General features: G+C 38.6%; 1 protein-coding gene and 1 long non-coding RNA gene across 2 annotated transcripts in view; both read left to right on the top strand.

The window, feature by feature from the left end:
• Nucleotides 1-311: 311 nt before the first annotated feature.
• Nucleotides 312-9,282, top strand: LOC138161864 (uncharacterized). The gene is made up of 2 exons (XR_011168488.1): nucleotides 312-440; nucleotides 4,823-9,282. It is a non-coding gene; the product is annotated as an uncharacterized lncRNA (long non-coding RNA).
• Nucleotides 9,283-19,607: 10,325 nt separating this feature from the next.
• LOC138161400 (myeloid cell surface antigen CD33-like) overlaps nucleotides 19,608-20,455 on the top strand; it is a 37,043-nt gene continuing 36,195 nt past the window's right edge. Inside the window, exons 1-2 of the mRNA XM_069088221.1 lie at nucleotides 19,608-19,746; nucleotides 20,185-20,453. Of these exons, the coding sequence (XP_068944322.1) occupies nucleotides 19,704-19,746; nucleotides 20,185-20,453 (312 nt within the window). The 5' untranslated portion in view covers nucleotides 19,608-19,703. The remainder of the gene's footprint in view (nucleotides 19,747-20,184; nucleotides 20,454-20,455) is intronic.

Below are 20,455 nucleotides of genomic sequence, written 5' to 3'. Positions count from 1 at the left end.
GTCTCAGAGGGAGGGTAGAATGGGGAATAAAGGAAGTAAGATGCCAGAAGTGGTGGATTCCCCGGAAAGAAAGAAGGGGAAGATTCCCCTAAGGAAAAGGGAAGGCATTCTCTTGTGAGCATGACTCCAGATAATGGAGACCCAAGCACAGAAAGTTAGCTCTAAGGTCTTTGAGGTAGAGCCAAGAAGGAGGAGACACCCTCGAGTCTTTTTACAGAGAGAGAGGGATCAGATGACTAATTACTCTGGGATGGACTCTGAGTCCCCAGGGACGGAAGAAGTTTTAAAAATGTACTTTGTGACTAAGGCGTGGCCTAATATAAGAAAGTGCTAAAGATAGAAGACTTGAGTTGATAACTCATTGGGGAAACTACTGAGGGAAGCACAGAAAGTGTTTGTGAAAAGAGGAAGAAAGCCAAAGGCAGAAGGCTAGGATTATGGTAACTACTATGAATGAGATAATGAGGAAGAAGCCTGAACAGGGAGGATATAACTGTAGAGGTGGAAACTGGGGGGGGGGGGGTGAAAAACAGAGTTTTGGAAAAGGAAGGGGCCCAGGAGGGGCTTCTCGAACTATCCAGAAGGCTGGATGTTTCTGTGGTGGGAAACAGGAACATTTTAAAAGAGACTATCCTGAGCTGAAGAGGAAAGGAAAGGATTATTTCCCTGATGAATTCTGAGGCTTATATTAGGTCCCACTTGGAACCTCAATTGAACATTAAGGTGTGGGACCTAGGAAGGAAGATGAGAAATATCTCAGCATGTTAGAGGTGCTGGGGGTGGGGTGAGCAGGTGAGCAGAGTTCTGAAGGGTCTTTGGGAAGGATTCTTTTGAAACTGGTTAGAAGTCAGAGTAAAACGACAACTCTGAGTTTTTGACTGGTCTGAATTCAAATTCTAAGTTGCTTTCTAAATTGGTGTAATGTCTTGTCTGTGTTTGTGAAATGTTTCATGTTTTGTGGTGAGAGATTTTATTCTTTTGCTTTTTGGAGGGGAAAGATAGGGCAATTGGGGTTAAGTGACTTGCCCAAGGTCACCTGGCTAGTGTTTGTGTTAAGTGTCTCAGGCTGGATTTGAACTCAGGTCCTCCTGACTCCAGGTGATGGGGTGCTTGGGATCTATATCTGTAACAGCAATTTGTAAAATCAATCGGCAACATCAATTTGTAAAACCAGTTTGTACAATTGTAACTGCAATTTGTATTGTAAAATTGCAATAGCAATTTGCGAAAAAATCATGTTTTCCCTTTCTCAGCCTCAAACTCTGCCCTTTCCCCCTATCCGAACTCTGCCTAGGCAACAACTTGTGAATCCTTTGTCCTTGCTTCCTGTCTGGCCCAAATCTCATCTCCAAGTTAAACTATCTGTGCACTGAAGTCACAAGTTCCTCTCAGTCCACCCTAACTTTTTATCTATGCACTGAAGTCACAAGTTAGCCTTGGTTCCCTTAAATCCATCCGGTCAGCCCTGACAATGGCAGCCCTACCCTTAAAAAGTAAAAGCCTATGCCTCCTTTCACTTGCAGGTCCCCTAAGGATCCTTGCCCACTGTAAAGCGTATAATAAACTTTTTCAACTCCAAGTAAGGCTGAGCGGAATTCTTTCCAGACTGAATTGCAGGTTCTGGTCCTAGATAAGATCAGAGTTCCTGCTGAACCTAATAGCCATTCCTCATCACAGGGTTGGTGATCTATTCACTGTACCACCTAGCCACCCCGAGAAATTTTTTTTTTAAAGCAGCTAGAAAAACCTTTTAAGGACTTCAGCTTTTAGAACTTCCAAGTCTAATTACATCTCAGAGCTAAAGTTTATATTTTATGTTTAAATTCAATCAATATCTGATAGCAGGCAATGTGTTTAAAATCACAAAACAAAGGGGAGAAACTTGGTTCTCCATGTATAAAGTGTTAGGCATTTAACTCTAGTTTCTAAGATACAGCAAAGCTGGACAAAATTGGTGAGAATGATTTTTTAAGAATTTCTTTGAAATGTAAATGAGGGTGGAGATGGTCTAAGTAAAGATTAGGAAAGAGAGTAAAAATATTTGGAAAATAGAATAGAAAAAGGAAAGATTTAGTTGGAGGTGGGACAGCAACAAGCCCAGGTGCTCCTTCAAATGATTTGGGTATGTTGAAATCGTGTCCAAGGAAGACTTGATGTTGTTTTAAGTAAAAGGGGCTGAAAATGAAAATTTGCAACCTGATTTGTTAACCAGTAAACAAAATTATGGAAAGTTAGGAGGAATTATGTCTATTCACCTTTCAGGATGGATCTGTGGGGGGTTTTTATTGAATTTAATATGGGTATTGACTATGGTAAAGATATTGATTCAATTAATTATTAAGTTCCCAAGGTCTCTGTTTGGTAGGGAAGCTGGCCACACCTTGTTATCCTTGATTCAAATTCCTTCAGTCTTTTGTATGAGATAAGCCTTTTAGCTAATCTGATTCAAACATTTTGCAAAACTTTACAGAAGGATGGAAGTAAGGAGTTAGAATGCCTAAAATAGCACTTTATCTGAGGTCTCAAAAGTGGGCAGGACTTCAACTTTTTAAGGAAGTAGAAGAAAGTTTATTCAGAGCTAGAAATATACAGCCATGTGTCTTTTTAAGGGAATATATGAATTTGTGGATGATATTTCCTTTTAAAAGTCCAGGAGTATTGGACTTTAAAAAAATAAGTAATTAAAATGTTTGCATATTGTTATTTGGCACAATGACTAGCATATGTTAGACACAACATAATTATTTTCTCTCTAATTTAAGGTAATTGTTCCCTACCTGATAACTTTGAAGTGGTTTTTAAATGCCAAAAGTAGTAAGATCAATCATTTCTATGCAATTGATGTTATCTGAAGTTTATTGTTTGTGTTATTACTGCATTTCTAAATTGTTTTGTATTTCTAAAGTTCTTTTTTATTGCAAAATTTGAGAGACCATTGTGAGGTAAAAATGGCATTAAAGCAATTTTAATCTGGATTTTGTTGCATATGAATTGTTTTATTTTTAAAAAGGATGTGATAAAATGAGATAATTTGAAATTGTTATATTTGTTATATATAAATAATAATAATAATACTGATATTTATAATGATAGCAGATTTTCCATTAGAAATCTTGGCTATTATGAAAATAAATACAATAGTTTAAAGCAATAGTTTTTCCATATTAATGATGAGATGAATGATTCTCTGTGCAAGGTGATTAAGAAATACATTCACCTAAATCAATAATGGGTTGTTTCAAGTTTTAAATACATAATAATGTTTAGGGCATTGTTACATTTCTAAATTGTGTAATTTGGTAAACAATTGTATCATTTGTGTGTGGGGTACAGAGACCCTACCCCAAATTGACTACTTGGAGACGTCTCAAGGTGAAAGCAGGAAGTTTTATTGAATCTTGAGAGAAGCGGGGGTCCCATCACTGGGAAGTCCAGAGAGAGGAGGCCTCTGTACAGAAACCAAAGCTGGGTTATATAGCTGAAAACTGAGAAAATCGAAACCCTCCCCTTCCTCGTGTAATCTTTTAAGTTGATTGGCTGCTCTGTTAGCATTCCTTTATTTGGAAGGTGGGGTGACAAGGGGATTTCCAGAGTTTTGTTTTCCCCAAGGTCACCTGACTTCTGGGGCCTAAAGGCTTCTAGTACTTTAGCAAATAGTCTACTTGAGAAATCACATTTCATTCTACACATCTGTGTTAGAAAAGCAATTTTTTAAAAAAAGCAATTGGGGTTAAGTAACTTGCTCAAGGTTACACCGCCAGTTATTTCTGGGTGTGGCGCTAAGTGTCTGAGCCCAGATTCGATCCCCAGGTCATCCCAACACTGGGGCTGGTGCTCTTACTTGCTGTGCTGCCTGGCCGTCCCGAGAAAAGCAATTTCTTATGATCTAAATGTTGTTGGATTAAGAATTATATTGTCAGAGAAAAATGATGAATCAATTAAGAAGCTAAGTCATTCTATCCGACCATGTGCTGTAATTTAAAAAATCATAAACTTCCAAGTTTTGTCTATATTTAAAAGGAAGTTTCAGTTAAAATTGTTTTTTCTAGGGCGGCTAGGTGGCTCAGTGAGTAAAGTGCTGGCCCAGAGTCAGGAGGACCCAAGTTCGGTTCTGGCCTTAGACACAACACCCACACACAAAAACTAGCTGTGTAACCTTGGGCAAGTTACTTAACCCCAATTGCCCTCCAAAAGGCAAAAAAAAAATGTTTTTTCTATAAATCAAGTATTTACAAAAGTATGTTTGTGAAAGGAAACTTGGTAATTATGCAAAGACCTTGCTTAGGATATCCTCTTATAATTTTAGTCAATTATGTAAGAGGTTTTGTGATCAGAGAATTTGAGAATTTTGTAGTTTTTAGAAATTAATAACATCAAGATAAATTGTAAGTGGTTTTTAAGAAAGGAAAATACTTTTATGAAGAATTTTTTTTTTTTTTAGTGCTTGGGACTTTATTTAAAAGGCCAGTCTGAACTTTTTTATTTTGTACAGTTATTCCGGGAAAGAAATCCATTGCCTCAGCTTTCTTTGGAGTTGAGTGATAAATGTTGCAAGGATGAGGGTGGCTGAAGATAGAATGGATACAGTTACCAGCTGGGCTTGGACAAATAGGACACGTTTACATACCAGAAAGTCTTAAAATGAGGATGACAAGCTGTTGTCCTTGGCCCTGCCAAGGGTGGGGTGGGGGACATTTCACTGTCAGAAGTTAATGTCAGCAGGTCTGATGACTGAATGGTAACCATTGTTTACAGATATGTATAATATACATAATCCTCATTATGTTCATTTTTCCTTCTTTTCTCTTCTTTAAAAAAAAAGGCAGTTCAGAAGATTTACATGGTAATGCGAGAAGTGAATAATACCAGCACTTACGGTTCTTATAAATTCATGTTTTGAAGACAGCTTAGCACTCAAGTGGAATTCAATTGCTACGGTTGATGAAGCCTTGTTAGATGTCTACTTAATTCATGAACTTCCATTTCAGTGCTTTTAAATTCATTGAGCTCCTTCCGAATAGCAGCTTTGTCTGGAGCAGTGAGTTGAGTCCAGGGCTTGTCTGCTCTCCTGTCAAAATCCTGAGTATCCAAGACTTCCACATAGTCACTGAAGTGAATGAGAATCTTCCTTTCATAGAGCTCTTCGACCATGTGTCTCTGATTGAGCTTTCAGGTTATCCTCCTCATGATTTCTCGTTTTTCTTCTTCCTCTTCTTGTTCATTCCAAGGTTTCAGAATGTTCCTTTGCTCCAACTCCTCAGCAGTTGGCCTCTGACTCAGTCGAAGAAGTTATTGTTTGTCCTTTGTTCTGAAAGAATGCCGTGACATCAGGGAGATGATGACATAACGTGTAAGGGAACTGGATTTAAGTAAGGCAGGGCTGTTCAAAGTTACCAGCCTCACTATCTCCTCCAGAGCCATCTGGGTCAGATATGGATATGAAGAAATGTTTTGCAAAATATTTTGTATAACTTTTAGAAGGCCTAATGAATTTCTGTTTTTAAGGTAATTTGCTATAGTTCAAATCTACTGTGAATTTTCTAAGTTTCTGGGTGAGACCCTGATATTTGGGGAGTTATTCAAGAGGATTGCAAACAGCACTGGAATTTTTCTATTTATCCCAGATCAGATTAAGAAGAGAAAGCTTTACCTTTCCCCACCTGACAAAAGGGAAGGGGCAACAGCTACAATGAGGGCTCCACAGGTAATGACCCTGGACTCTAGGAACTGGAAAACCTGGAAGCATTACCCAAGCAGCAAGCCTCAGACTTGGGTCAACTTGCTTTCTTAAAGTTGTAGCCTCTTTGTAAAGTATATCCAACAAAACTGAAGTCAAGTGTATCAAATTGATAAACTTTCATATATGGAGATCCTAAATAAGGAACTCGGTTAGCTGAGAATTTGCAAACGATATCTAGTGATTAGCTGTTAGGGCAAATTTAAAATTTAAATGTAAGTCCAGGTAAAATTTTGATTAATAAAACTTGCCATCTTATGTAAAAACTTCTGGCACTATATCTAGTCAGGTCCTTGATTTTCCTTTTTATGGCAGGTTTCTGTTATCAGAGCAAGTAGTCAGTGAAAAATGTGAGCATAATGAGAGTATGTAAAATCTTGCTATTTTTAATCTGAATGGGCAGTCTTAGTCATGTGAAGGAATAAAATCCCTGGGATAGAACATTATTTCTGAATGTTATGGGAATAATTAGATAAAGGGAAAATAAATAAAGACAGACACAATGTTGAATCATTATCCCATAGACTAAGACTGGGATATATTTAAAGTTACTGTAATAAAGCTGTATCTGTATGGAATAAGGTCCTTACATGTTTCAAAATGATGTAAGAATAATTGGGTATTAACAATCGGCTGAATTAATTATTGAAGATAAATCAGAGACATCTTCAGTTTTGGAAAAGAATTTCATGTAATTTTACTATTTGTGAAGAGGAGAAATGGGAAATTTGATTTGATTTTGTTGTTAATCAGGAACTGGAACAAGTATTGAAATGCATGTAAGCTATTTAAGGCTCACTTTAAAGATGTTCCTTAACCAATATGAGAGTATAGTCATATCTGAAATTGATTATTGGAGATTGCTATTTAAGACTTTATGAGACTGTTAACTTATTCTGAGTCTGACTCCAGGTATGGATGTTGAGAAATGCTGTTGAGCCCCTGATCCATGATGCCAGCAACCCTGTGAGGTGCATCTATGAACTGGAGAAGGGTGATTTCATGGGAAAGTTGGGAGAATGACTATTCTGAATGAGCTAAGGTAGGGCTTTTCTGACTCAGTTTCCCCACTATGTACAGCGACAATCACACTGGCATACCCAGGATGGATGCTAGCACAGGTTCTTAGATCTGCTTCACTAGGAGAGATAGTTGTTTAAGGGGTCAACAATCCTTTTAAATCACGATCACTAGTTTAGGGGAAAAGTCAGCACCCTGAACTTCAGAGAAAATATAAGTAGAGAAATAAAGACCAATAGACAGGATGCAGACTGCCTGAATCAAAGCAGTATTCCTATACACATTACATACATCCTTGAATTGAGAAAGCCTTTACAGCTCTGAACATATAGTCACTCAGAATTTTGACCAGGGAATCACAAGATCCTTCTCATAAGCAAGCCCCCAAATCAAAATACCGACTCAGAGAATATATACACTTCTCAGAGCCAGAAGGCATCACAAACCTTGTGACTCAGTGCCTAATTAGAAATTAGCAAAAGGTGTGAAAGCCTTCCTACAAGTAAGCCTCCCTTAAGCAAGCTTCCCTAAATGGGTGTAATGGGAATGCAAATTTGGAAGATCTTCCCTGCCCCTAGGCTAAAGTGCACCTGAAACATGGGGGTGGGAGGCTTGTTTTTCAGTAGATACTTCTTGATTGGCCAGTGAGTCAATAAGGTTGTTACATTCTCTGAGCCAGGAGAAGGCTATATAAGCCCTGATGTGTAGCTTTGTTTTGGGACTCACTTTGAGGAGTGTTCTGTGATTTGATCTGAATTCTGGGAAGCCATTGTTGAGAGTCCCCCAGCTTTGAAAAACCCAGATGTGGAAACCCAGATGTTGATTGGGTATGGATGTAATGGTTGGACAGTTTGGAAAGCTGTCTACTTGATCTGTTAATGTCTTGATAATTCTGTCTGTATATTTTGAAGTTTGGGGTGCTGACCTTTTTCCCCTGAACAAGGTAAACGATATATGTCTGACTGATTAAAGTAAGCTTGTTAACCCATTTTGAGTTGCTTTCCTTTAACAAAGCAGATCCAAGAACCTGTATGGGCAGCAAACCCTGAGGACTCGCTTGGGGTACTTGCTGCTACAATGGGCTCCATGTGAGGCTTATTAATGGGCAGGGAGGATCTTAAATCCCATTATCATTATACCATGACACCTGGAAGACTTTAAACCTGGCTCAATGAACTTGGCAGTTTTCACAACTTCTGCCTGGAATTGACATGAAGTTAGGGAAATGTTTCCTTGCTTTAGTTATGTTCCTACTCTTTTATAGCAAATTTCTATAATGAAAAGTTTTGTGACCATAATGGCAAATCTATTAATAAGACTGGTACTTGAGCAGCTGAAGTTACTATAATAACATGTAACTAAGTTATTTGACTTAGGATGTTAGCTCAAACAACAACAAACTATTTAGCCTTATTATCTGTTACTAGCATATATTCCTGTATCTTCATAATGGTATGGAAACAATGAGATCAAAACCTTGTGAAATCAGGATATTATTCTGTTACCTAATTAATATCATACTTGCCTTTGTTACAATTAGTTAATATTAAAAGAAAAATGGTTTGTGGTCTATCTAGTAAATGCTTTAAAAAAAGCATAACATGACTAGAAGTTGGAATTGTTTTATGACTTGATATATATTGTGTTAAAATTGAGTACTCAATGTATTATGTAAGTATTGGAGCCTGTTATTAATTCCTTAGGTAATAATGGACAATTGTCCAAGATTTTCCAATTTTGATTTTATGAGAACAGAGACATAAGGGTCGATCAGTTTTGTAGGAGAATTGGATATAAGATAATGTATTTCTACAAGAAGATGACAAGAAGATGCTGGGATGCTGTGCTGGATATGACTGGAAGAAGTACCCAGACCAGAAAACTTCACCAGATGATGTTCTCCACAACAGCTGTATGAGATGAGACTTCTGAATCTTAAAGGGCAAATTGATTGTTTATTATTGTTTTTCTTTTGGGTCTCTGTATCTGTGTTTATTAAGGGGACTGCCCACTTTGATTTGTCAATGCATTGATCAACCTCTCTCTCTTCCCTTTCCCATATTTATTATGGGGAGATAGATGAGAGGAAGAATTCATATGGGAAAGAAAGTGATCATGGTGAAATGACCATGGCCTCATATATCAAGCCCCTGTATGTAACAAGTGTGGAAAGTTACTGAACTCTTTCTAAACTCATACGTGCCTAGCCAGGGGCCCCTCTCTTGCAATACAATAGTAAGACCAACCTTGCTGTACTTCCTTATAAGATGTCAGAATGACCCAGGGCAGGACATGGACATCTAGGTCCCTCAATAAATCAGGGTAGGACTATACAACTGTCCATATCAGGGCCTGGCTGTAACAGACATGTTTATCTGTCATTGTCAAATTAACTTTACTCCCCACACCTGTTTTGTGGTTTTTGGCTTTAAATATTCTTCCCCTCATGATGGTAGTGGCAGCTCTCCTAAGGTTTCCTTGGGAGACTTTTGCTGGCCAGCTCAATAAACTGATGCTCAGAACTATTGGCTTGGCTTGGGTCATTTCTCTCTGTCCATTTCAAGGGGAGTATTAACTAGATGTAAGAAAAGATGTGGAAACAGAATTTGAATGAAAGAAAAGAGGAGGAATTTGTGAGAAACAAACAAAAAAAGAATTCTGTTTCCACAGGATTAAAACTACTCCTAGCTTTGAGTGATAAGAGGATGTAAGTCAGAGGTGACTGGTTTTAATCAGAACAGTGACCTAGCAGAACCAGGTCTCTGATCAGGTAAAAGGTCAGAAACTTGTCCACATACCTAATGAGCTGTCTGAGGGGGAGCATATCAAGTAAGAGAACATGAAGTGGGGGGTTCAGGAGGCTGCATCTAGCCAATGGAGAGCAAAGGGGGAAATTAAAATTGGGAACAACATAAAAAGGCTTGCATCATCTGAACAAACATATTCCATTAGGGAGCTACCTAATCATTAGAAATGAGTGAATGTAAAATAAAATGAGAACTTTCCTGGCTTCACAGTGAGTATTGTTCTTACTAGAGTGAGGGTGTTTCTCACATACTGTATAAAGCGGAGGAGAGAAAGAAGAAATCTATCTGACTGAGCAGAAAAAAGAGGGAGGGGGTGAGGTAGAACTTTATAACCAGATAAAAGCAGAAGCTTTTACCTGATCAGAGATCTGGTTCTGCTAGGTCACAGTTCTGATTAGAACCAGTCACCTCTGACTTAACAAGTGAAAAGAGGGCACCAGGGATGGTAAGAGAATCAGTGGGAACAGGGTCACTTTAAAAAGAGATTAAAAACAAAATAAATAATATTGTGCTTAATGCAGAAGAGGGGAAAAATCATAACTTGAAAAAAGTAACATTTTAGAGATGCCTGTTTAGAGACACAGTTTTAGAAATCTCTTATAATTTTAGATGTGAATGGATTAAGCAATACCATAAGACAAAAAAGAGTACAAATTGCATAGGAAAACAAAATCATAGAAATGTTGCTTATAAGAAACACAATTGAAAAACAAAGACACATAAAATAAAATTGAGGGAATAAAAAATATTCACTGTGTATCAAGTGAATCCAAAAAAGCAGGAGTTGCTACAATGTTATCATATGAAGTAAAAACAGACATTCAAAAAACAAAAAGATAAACAAGGAAACTATATTATGCTGAAAGGAAATACGGACAACAAACAAATATTATTTATAAACTTATATGCTCCAAATGCCTTAGCATCAAGATTCACAAAGGAAACATCTGGGCTTCAAGAAGACACAGATAGTAACACAATAGTGACAGGAGACTTCAATATTCCTTTGCCAGTTTTGGATAAGTCTAATGGAAAGGTAAACTGAAGGGAACTGAATATGGAACTGAACAAATTTCTGGAGAAACTAGAGCTGAAAGACTTAAAATTAGAGCTAAAAGATATTATAGTATCTTCTAAATGGATCAGTTAAAGAATATACATATTTTTCTGTTAGTCATACTGTAAGCTATCTGGGAAAGCAAGGAATAGTTTACCTGTCAGATTTATGGAGAAGGGAAGACTTTATGACCAAACAAGAGTTAGAGAGTATTATAAAATGCAAAATGGATAATCTTGATTACATTGATTACATTTCCTAATTTTGAACCATCCTTGAATTCCTGGTATAAATCCCACTCAATCATAAATGAATAATTTCTTATATAAATTGGTGTAGTCTGCTTGTTAGGATTTTGTTTAAAATTTTTGATTATTAATTAATGATATCTGTCTATATATTCTTTCTGTGTGTTATCTTTCCCTGGTTTAGGTATTAGTGTTGAGGTTTGGGGGTGCTTGGACCAGGAAATAGTGACACAGGTCCTGCCCCTAATGAATTCAACCCAAGCCTTCTTTTAACCAAAGACAAGGTTTACTAAAACACTGGTCAGCGTGGGCATGATTCTAAAAATCTGTCATGTTGGCATATTGGCATTAAGGAATCTAAGCATCTTAATCGAGGTGAGATGGATCTTATATGAATAAAGACTGTGGGAAGGAAGTCAAATAATCTGGGGTGACTGTGAGATAACAGAGAAGGACTGAGTACTCTAGGTGACACCAGTGACCTGGACCACACGGACAAGAGAGAATGGGATCTAGGTGAGATCAAGGATGGGAAATAGCTGGGAGTGATCTGGAGGTAACAATGAAGGACTGAACTAGGTTAAAGGTAACAGAGAATTGAAGATTGGGCATAGGACACAATGAAAGACCAGTTTCGAGGATTACTGGGATGGGTCAATGCTTCAGGGGAACATCAGAGTCTTGACCATGTGGGAAAGTTCCAGGAAAGTTCAAAGGGGGGTTTTCAGGGCCCATACCTTATCATTAGGACTATATGTCATAAAAAATTCTGGTAGGGTACCCCTCCCCTCCACCCCCTCTCAATTTTTGAGAGTAGTTTTTGAAGTATTTATAGTTATTGTTCTTTAAAGATTTGATAGAATTACTTTCTTTTTCTATAACTAGATCTATTTTTCCCTCCTGAAATTGGGTTATTTAAAATCTCTATCTGGTTGTGGGAGGCAAAAGAAGAAATTCTCTTACTATAGGATTGTAGTGGCAAGCACCCCAGCATCTCCAGGGTAGCTGCCAACACAGGTTCTTGGATCTACTTTGATAAAGGAAAGCAACTCAAAATGGGTTAACAAGCTTACTTTAATCAATCAAACATATATCATTTACCTTGTTCAGGGGGAAAATGTCAGCACCCTGAACTTCAGAGTATACAGAGGTTACAAGAAAACAGAAAAACCTATCAAGTAGACAGGGCTCCAAACTGTCCAATCATTACATTCATACCAAATCACAGTTACCAGAGAGGGAAGCATCAACATCTGGGTTTTTCAAAGGGGTGGGGGTGCTCTCAACAACAGCTGCCCAGAGTCTCATCTGGTCAAATCACATAACACTTCTCAAAGTGAGCCCCAAAGCAAATCCTCACATCAGGGCTTATATAGCCTTCTCCTGGCTCAGAGAATGTAACAGACTTCTTGACCCACTGCCCAATCACAAAGTATCTCCTGGGAAACAAGCCTCCCACCACAGGCTCCAGGTACACTTAAGCCTAGGGGCAGGGAATATCTTAAAAATTTATATTCCCATTACAAGGATTAAAACTATTCCCAGCTTTGAGTGATAACAGGATGTAAGTCTAAAGTCCTAATCAGAGCTGTGATCTATTAAGTAAAAGGTCAGAAGCTTGTCCACACACTTAATGAGCTGTTTGAAGGGGAACATATCAAGTAAGAGAACATGAAGTGGGTGGTTCAGGAGGTTGAATCTAGCCAGTAGAGAGCAAGAGGGGAAATTTGAATTGGGAACAGAGCATAAAAAGGCTTGCATTTGTCTGAGCAAGTGTATTCCATTAGGGAGCTACCTGTTCAGAATGAATGTAAAATAAATGTAATGGGAACTTTCCTGGCTTCACAACAAGTATTTTCTTTCTAGAGTGAGCACATTTCTCACATGGTCTTCTGAGAGTTTTGTTATTTTGTATTTTTGATGGCATTTCTCTATTTTTTGTGTTCTTAGTGTTGTTAGCATATAATAGTGTATACTATGTTCTGATTAGTCTTTGGTTTTGCTGCGATTTCACCTTTTTCATTTGTTATTTTATTGATTTGATTTTCTGCTCTCTCTCTTTTTTTTTTAAAGCAATTGGGGTTAAGTAACTTGTCAAGGTTACACGGCCAGTTATTATATCTGGGTGTGGTGCTGAGTATCTGAGCCCGGATTTGATCCAGGTCATCCCGGCACTGGAGCTTGTGCTCTTACTCGATGAGCCACCTGGCCGCCCCTAAGCAATCGGGGTTGAGTAACTTGCTCAAGGTTACATGGCCAGGTGTTTCTGGGTGGGTGCTAAGTGTCTGAGCCCAGGATTCGATCTCCAGGTCTTCTCAACACTGGAACCGGTGCTCTTACTCGATGTGCTACCTGCCCGCCCCTTTCTGCTCTCTTTTTAAAAAATCATCTTAGATAAGTGTTGATGGATTTATCTAGTCCTTTAAAAAACAAAGCCAAACCCTGGCATTTAGTTATATCATTTTTATGTTTCTAGTTTGTCTATTTTCACTTCTAATTTTTAATTCTCTTTTGTGCTTATTTTGAGTTTGTTTATTTTTTAATTCTCTAATTTAAAAACATGAATATTCAATTTATTCATCTTCTCTTTTTCTATTTTGTTAACATATTATTGTAAGTATATGATTTTTCCCCTGAGGACTGCCTTAGCTGCATTTGAGAAATTTTGCTATGTTGTTTCATCATTATCATTTTATTTTGCATAGTAATGAGTTGTTTATGTGATTTGTTCTTAGCCTACTCATTTAAGATTTCACTGTTATGTCTCCATTTGGGGCTCTACTTTTTGTTTGTGATACCTATTGTGACAATTAAAAAGTTCAAGAGACAGTTTCTGGGCAATGTAATCATTTTATTAAAAAGACTAGCAGGTTATCAATAAAAAGCTGGTCATTTGGCCATCTCTCTTAGACCAAAGACCCCTAATGTTGGATGGATGTATGTGTGTGTGTGTGTGTGTGACAGTTTATATGCCCTTCAAAGAAGTGTTTTTGAGGGTTACCAGTTACCTCTAATTGGTTAATCAAATGGGAGGTAGGCTATCTTGGGGACCCCACTTAGGTCACTCATATCTTAGTCAAAGAGACATCAATTTCCATATCACCTGTCTTGATAATAGGGAGACCAACATTTCCCCAGGACCAGGGGAGAAAACACAATGAGCAGGAACACACCCATTACCCTAAACTTAGAATTTCTTTTACTGTCTGATTAGGTCTTGACCTGGGTAAATCTCTAAGAGAGATTTCTACCACAGTGGTTGGTTTCTGGTTGCAGAAGTAAAAAAATGGAAAAACATTGGTCCTAATGCAATAATTAGTTATTAAATAGAAGAGAGAAATATTCATTTTTCACATTATTCTTATTGAATTATGGTCCATGAAGGATATACAGATTATTTCTGCCTTTTTACTGTTGTTTACATTATTTCTGTGCCCTAGTACATGGTCAATTTTTGTAAAAGTTCCATATGGTATAAAGAAAGGAGTTGGAGAGAGCATAGTGACAGGCAGGTGTGATGAATGATGTAGCAGTTGTAGCACTAATGATTCAGCCATGGGCGAAGCAGTTATAACCACAGATGGAGGAACTTTGGCAGGAGATTGACTCCACACATTCTAACAGCTGGAGCCTTTTCCTTTTCCTGGTTGGAAGCTTAGCATATTAATCCAGAATCCAGCAAAGAGGGACTGTATTCTGGTTTCTCAGAGTAGCTGAGGGAACAATGGTGCATTGACTCCACTCTTGTCCCTCTTGCCCCATATTACTGGTGGCCATGTTAATTACTCAAGTTTCACTTCCTATTTAAAAATTTTGCTCACTTATTATTTACATTATTCAGAATATTTTTTAGATAAAGATTAGAGAATTTTAATACAGTTTGAAGATATTTTTTATACAGGGTGTCCCTAAAGTCTGGACACATAGGAAATCTCATTAAGTATGAAATGAATGAAATTTTCAACATTTTATTTAATTAGCATAAATTTTAACCATGACAATTTCATATGGAATAAAAACTTTCATTAGCTGTTTTCCATATTGATGATATTAATTTAATTTAATTAATTAATGAGATTTCCTATGTGACTCCCATGTCTTCCTATGGAAACTGATTTATGCTAATTAAATAAAATGTGGTTGAAAATTTCATTCATATTTGCAAATAGGAATATGCATAGTTAATGTGATTTCCTATGTGTCCAGACTTTAGGGAACCCTGTATTTTATTAGACAATGTGAGGGGAAAAAAGAAAAACTTGTGGATAATTGATTGTGCTAAATTCAATTAATAGCTAGCATTTATTTAATGTTTTAAGGTTTGTGAAGCACTTTATATGTATTAAGCAATTTTGACAGAGTGTGGGATTTTGCCCTCCCTTGAATTTTCCCATGAATTTCAGGAACCCAGCCCTTGAACCCAGATCCCCGGTGTTCATCTGAGGCATTGGGTTCACCTCAGTATAATCTTTTAAACTGTCCTTTCATTGGGCCCCTGATCCAACCCAATCCTTCATTCTCTGTTACCTCCAACTGGGTCCCTGAATTTTCCCATACATTTTAGTAACCAGTGCCTGCACTTAAGGCATCTGGCCCACTTCAGTGCACCTTGATTACTTAATTAGCTTGCTTGGCACTCCTTAATCCCATCTATATCTCCTTTCTCTGTTACCTCTGGTCCACCTCTGGCCCCCCCCCCCCCCCCCCCCCCATTCACCACTACTTAATCCATCCAAATATTCTCACAATCTTTTTTTTTCCTAGAAAAAACATCAGTCTTGTCTCTATCAAATGCAGACTCACTAGGAATCTTGTCTACTCCAACTGGTATTTTAATAAACTCACTATCTGGACTGAAAGAAGGCTTGAGTGGTCAAATTCTTTCAAGGCAGACCTATGTCTTTTACCCTTGCATCCTAGGGTTCTCAAGACTCCTATATTGCAGTAATTTGATCCTCATAACAACTTTGTGAAGTGGGTGCTATTATTATCCCCATTTTACATATGAGGAACAGATGTTCAGAGATACAGAATGTATTAAGTGGCTTGTCCATTTAAAGCTCAAATGACTGAGAGACTCCTCTATGTCTGCTAATTGCCAGCTGACCTGGTGGCTCAGGGCATTTAATGAATTTTACTGGCAAAATGTATTTTCAAGGTGATTTTCTTTACTTTTCAGAGAAAGGAAGACACATAGAATTAGGACTTTTGCCCTTGACTAACCTCTAGGAATCAATCTCATTATCTTAAAATAGAAAGGTATCTTTCCATTATGGTCTTTTGGGTTTTCCTCTACCCTTTGGAAAGATGGAGATTAGAGAGCTCAAGAGAAGGCAAACTCTGTGCCAGTCACAATGATTTCTGCTGGACAACAAATATTTATAAATAAGCGCAAAAAGTATGGGCAATTAGCAAAATGAAATCAAGATCCTAATGCAAAGAGGCAAATGCTCCCTCTGAGTTAGTACTGTTACTTGGTGGGATGGAGCTTAAACTGGTATTGGCAGGCTATATTGCATTGAAAATGAAACAGAATAGTTAGTAACATAAGATTTCCACAGGTGAGAAGATTCAGAAACTGGATGGAGGAAGTATCATGGAAGGAATCTGGGAAATGATTAACGAGGGGACACGAAAGAATGACATAGTTGTGCGATTATATTACAGACCACCTAGATAGGAGAATGGAAAAAAGATGACCAATATAACATGAGTCATGGTATTTACTGATATGACACTTTAATCAATCACATATCTGCTCTTTGCCTGAATCAGGCCCATGTAAAAATTCTTTGTTAGTCTTAGTGATAACTTTGCCTTTTAACAGGAAGTTACAATGTGACATCTTATTCTTGCCTCAATTCTCACTAATAAAGGGGAAGTGGTGACTGAAATAGAAATGAACAGAACTTTGGAGAAAGGGACCTCACCATCTTAGAGTTTATGATACAAAATGAAAGGAAAATACAAAAGCCCTAGATCTTGTGAGATTGGTTTTCAAAGGCTTCAGGTGAAAGAGAATTCCATAGACTAAAATTCTTCTGATTAAGCTGATCCAAAAAAGATGGATTCACAGATCCAGTCCCCCAAGGAGAATGGTTCTTGGACTGAGAAAGATAGAATAAACAGTCATTAATAGGAAGTAAAAAACAAAGGTAAATGAGGAGATACTGAAACAGAATCTATAAGCTTTCAATGACATTATGTAATCAGACCTAAACACATCCTGGGGTACTGAAAGAATTGGCAGAAACCTTTGAACAATTATGAATACTGATTGAAGTGTCTAGGGACTGGAAAAGCAAATCATAGATTTTTCAAAAGAGAAAAGGGGGTGAACTTTGTAAACTTTTCTGTGAGTTTGACTTTGATTCCTGGCAAAATTCTACTGTGAATTATTACAGATATTTTCTGAGAGCATTAATAAAAGGAAGCTATGATCACTAAGTGAGGATCTTCCTTGGGATGAGGTTATGAAATAGCAAACTCATTTTCTTCCAGGGTTACAATACTGATGGGCCAGGGGAAGGTATAGACACTTTCTCCCATTTAAGCAAAGCATTTAACTTCATTTCTCATGCTATTTTTGTGGAGAAGATACAGAGATGTGGGCTGCTACAGTTAGGTGAATTTGGAAGTAGCTGAATATTGGAATCCATAGAGTAGTTGTTAAAAGTTCATCATGTCTGAGAAATCTGTGCTTAGCCTTGTGTTGCTTAACATTCTTACAAATGAACTGGAAGAAGGAATAGATGACATGCTTATTGAATATAAAGACAATTTAGATCCAGGAGGGATGCTAAACACATTGGATGACTCAGGATCCAAAAAGATTGCACCGGGCTAGTACATTGAAAAGAACACAAGAAAAGGAAATATATCAGAGTTTACTCTAATGATGGTTTTAAGAAATCAAATTTTCAAGTTCTCCTCCTCCTCCTCATCTTCTTCTCCCATCACCAAGTATGGTTCCCCTCTCTACTTGGGTGCCATACCCTTACTTGTGGATGCTCTGTCCATAGGAACATAATTTTTAGGGTTTGAGGACTAGATTTAAAAAAAATTTAAATTAATTTATTTTCACTTTTTCTTTTTAAAAAGCAAAGGCGATTTACTTTTTGTCTTACATAGTTTTCATTTATGATTTCTTGAAATGCAGCTCTGAAAAAACAGGCTTTAAAAAACCCATTATGTTCAAGTGGTGCTATGTGACTATGCCTTTAAACATAAAATACTCTTTCATTGAATGGGCAATAATGGCCTCAATTGCCTCTGTGGCTCAATGTTTAGGTTTTGATGACCTAGAATGAATGTAAATAGTAATTATTTTCTGTTCTAGCCAGAAAGTCTGAGAGTCTTCCCCTCCCAGATCTTTGTGATGATAAACTGTGCAAAGTTTTGTCTCAATTCTTACCTATCCTTTAGTCACTGAATGGGTGTTGCCCCAGTCAAACTGAGACCTGGGAAAGATTTTAACTTAGAAAGGTCAAGGTCATTCACCGAATTATGGGCCATCATCAGTTGTCTAGACTTCTGTCTTACCACTGGGCTTCAACGACTCTGGAGGAGATGACTTTGCACAGCTCTGTCTCACTTAAATCCAGTTCACATGCAAGTCAAGGCATCACTCACATGATGTCATTGGTTCCTTTCTTTTTTTGCTTTTTGGAGCGGGGAAGGCAAGTCACAGGGTAAGTGACTTGTCCAAGGTCACATGGCTAGTAAGTATTAAGTGTCTAAGGCTGGATTTGAACTCAAGTCCTCCTGACCCTAGGGTTGGTGCTCTATTCACAGAGCAACCTAGGCACCCCTCATTGGTCCTTTAAACAACAACTAATTTCTTGGTTCTTAGATTTTCTGAATGACTTCAGATTTCTTGGGAGATTTGGCTTTCAGACCCTATTGCTTCCGTGTTTGTAAGGACCCCTGTGTCAGAATCCCCTCAGCTGCCTTGCGTTGCACTTAAGACCAGCTTAATGCATGAATTCTCAGAGAGATATGAAAGGGAGAAAGGAGTCCCTATGGGGGAATCATATAGCTCAAGTTTATTCAGAGAGAAGTGTGATTATAGATTCTTTCAACCTATTGGTGTACATGCAGGCTTTAGAGTATATACTATTGATCATTAACCTAACCCAGATATTTCCTATTTTAAGGTTCCTCTCAGCTCTGACACTCTAAGTTCTGAGGTCCCTCCTTACTCTGAAATATTTTAAAGCTCCTTCTTAGCATTCACCATCTAAAGTCTGGTACTGGTGAGGTCAGTGGTGGGCAGCACAGAGAGTGGCTCCAGGCAAAGGAGGCAGCCAGCCTCCTCAGTCTGGGCTGAGGTAGCCTTGATCTTGGGCTCTATCCTTTGGCTGCCCTTCAGTCTATGTGGTCTGTGGTCGCTCATTTCTTTCTGCCTGGGTCTTTCACTTCTCCCTCTCCCTGTCTCTTGGCGTGGACAACCTGGGAGTCTTCTTCCTTCTATGCTTCCCAGCCCTTCCCACACACACAGCCTTCCAGCCTGATCAGACTTGCCCTTGAGCTTATATTGGATGGTGTTAACCCTGCCTAGCTCAGTTGTAGCATTCAGACTCTGAGGAGATCTGGTTTACAGACAGCCTGGGGCCACATACTGGAAGGCTTAGAATGTTCCTGTTGAGAGTTCCAGGCCCAAACTTCATTTTTCACCAGTCCCCAGAGCTATGAGGAAAGAGGCCTTTCCTCCTCCCAGCTTCCCCTTTGCATTGAATCTTGGTTGTTGATTGGCTATGGGGGCTCATGGACTCTAGGGAGTGACGTATCATTTAGCATTTCCAGCCAGAGCATATCTCTCTATTGGGTCAGAGATGTTGTTGCTGCTGCTGCCCTTGATATTCCAGGCATTGGGGGGTAAGTGGGGTAAAGGCAGGTGTTGGGAGGGTCAAGGTAGCCCCCCAAGAGTCTGGGGGTGGGGGCAGTTGGGAGACCAGAGGCCTTGGACCCAGAAGACCTTCCCTATCTTCCTGTCTCTGCCTCTGTCTCTGCCTCTGCCTCTGCCTCTGGTTGGGAGCTCTTTGGCCAAGTCAGCTAAATCCCTTTGGGCCTCAGTTTCCTCATCAGGACATGAAGGAATTGAAGTCTTTAAGGTTCTTACTTGCTTTGAAGGCTGGTGTTCTGAGTTCTCTTCCCTTTTAAGTGATCTCTGTTCTGTGGTTGTTTCTCATGTGCTTCTTTCCATGTTCTTGCTCTGATACTCTCTGTTCTGAGCTCTCTTCCTGCTTTAAGAACGGTGCCCATATTACTGGAAGTGTCCTGATTAGTGATGCCTGAGTATCTTTCTGTCCACAGGGTCCCTGTCCCAGATGCCCGGGTATAAGTTGGAGGTCCCGGAAGCAGTGACAGTACAAGAGGGACTGTGCATCCAGGTCCCCTGCTCTTTCTCCTACCCTTCAGTTCTCCAATTCTATCGCTCCCAGGCTTTTGGATACTGGTTCAAGAAGGGAGCCAACACTGACAGTGACAAACCAGTGGCGACAAATGACCCAAAGCGGGAGGTGCAGGAGGAGACCAGCGGGCGATTCCATCTTATTGGGGACCCTCTGAAGAACAACTGCTCCCT

This window comes from Petaurus breviceps, unplaced genomic scaffold (assembly GCF_028583685.1).
Source record: "Petaurus breviceps papuanus isolate PSGF00001 unplaced genomic scaffold, PetGlider_PUasm1.0 185, whole genome shotgun sequence".
Taxonomy (NCBI): Eukaryota; Metazoa; Chordata; class Mammalia; order Diprotodontia; family Petauridae; genus Petaurus; species Petaurus breviceps.
This window is presented reverse-complemented; position numbering and strand designations above follow the sequence as displayed.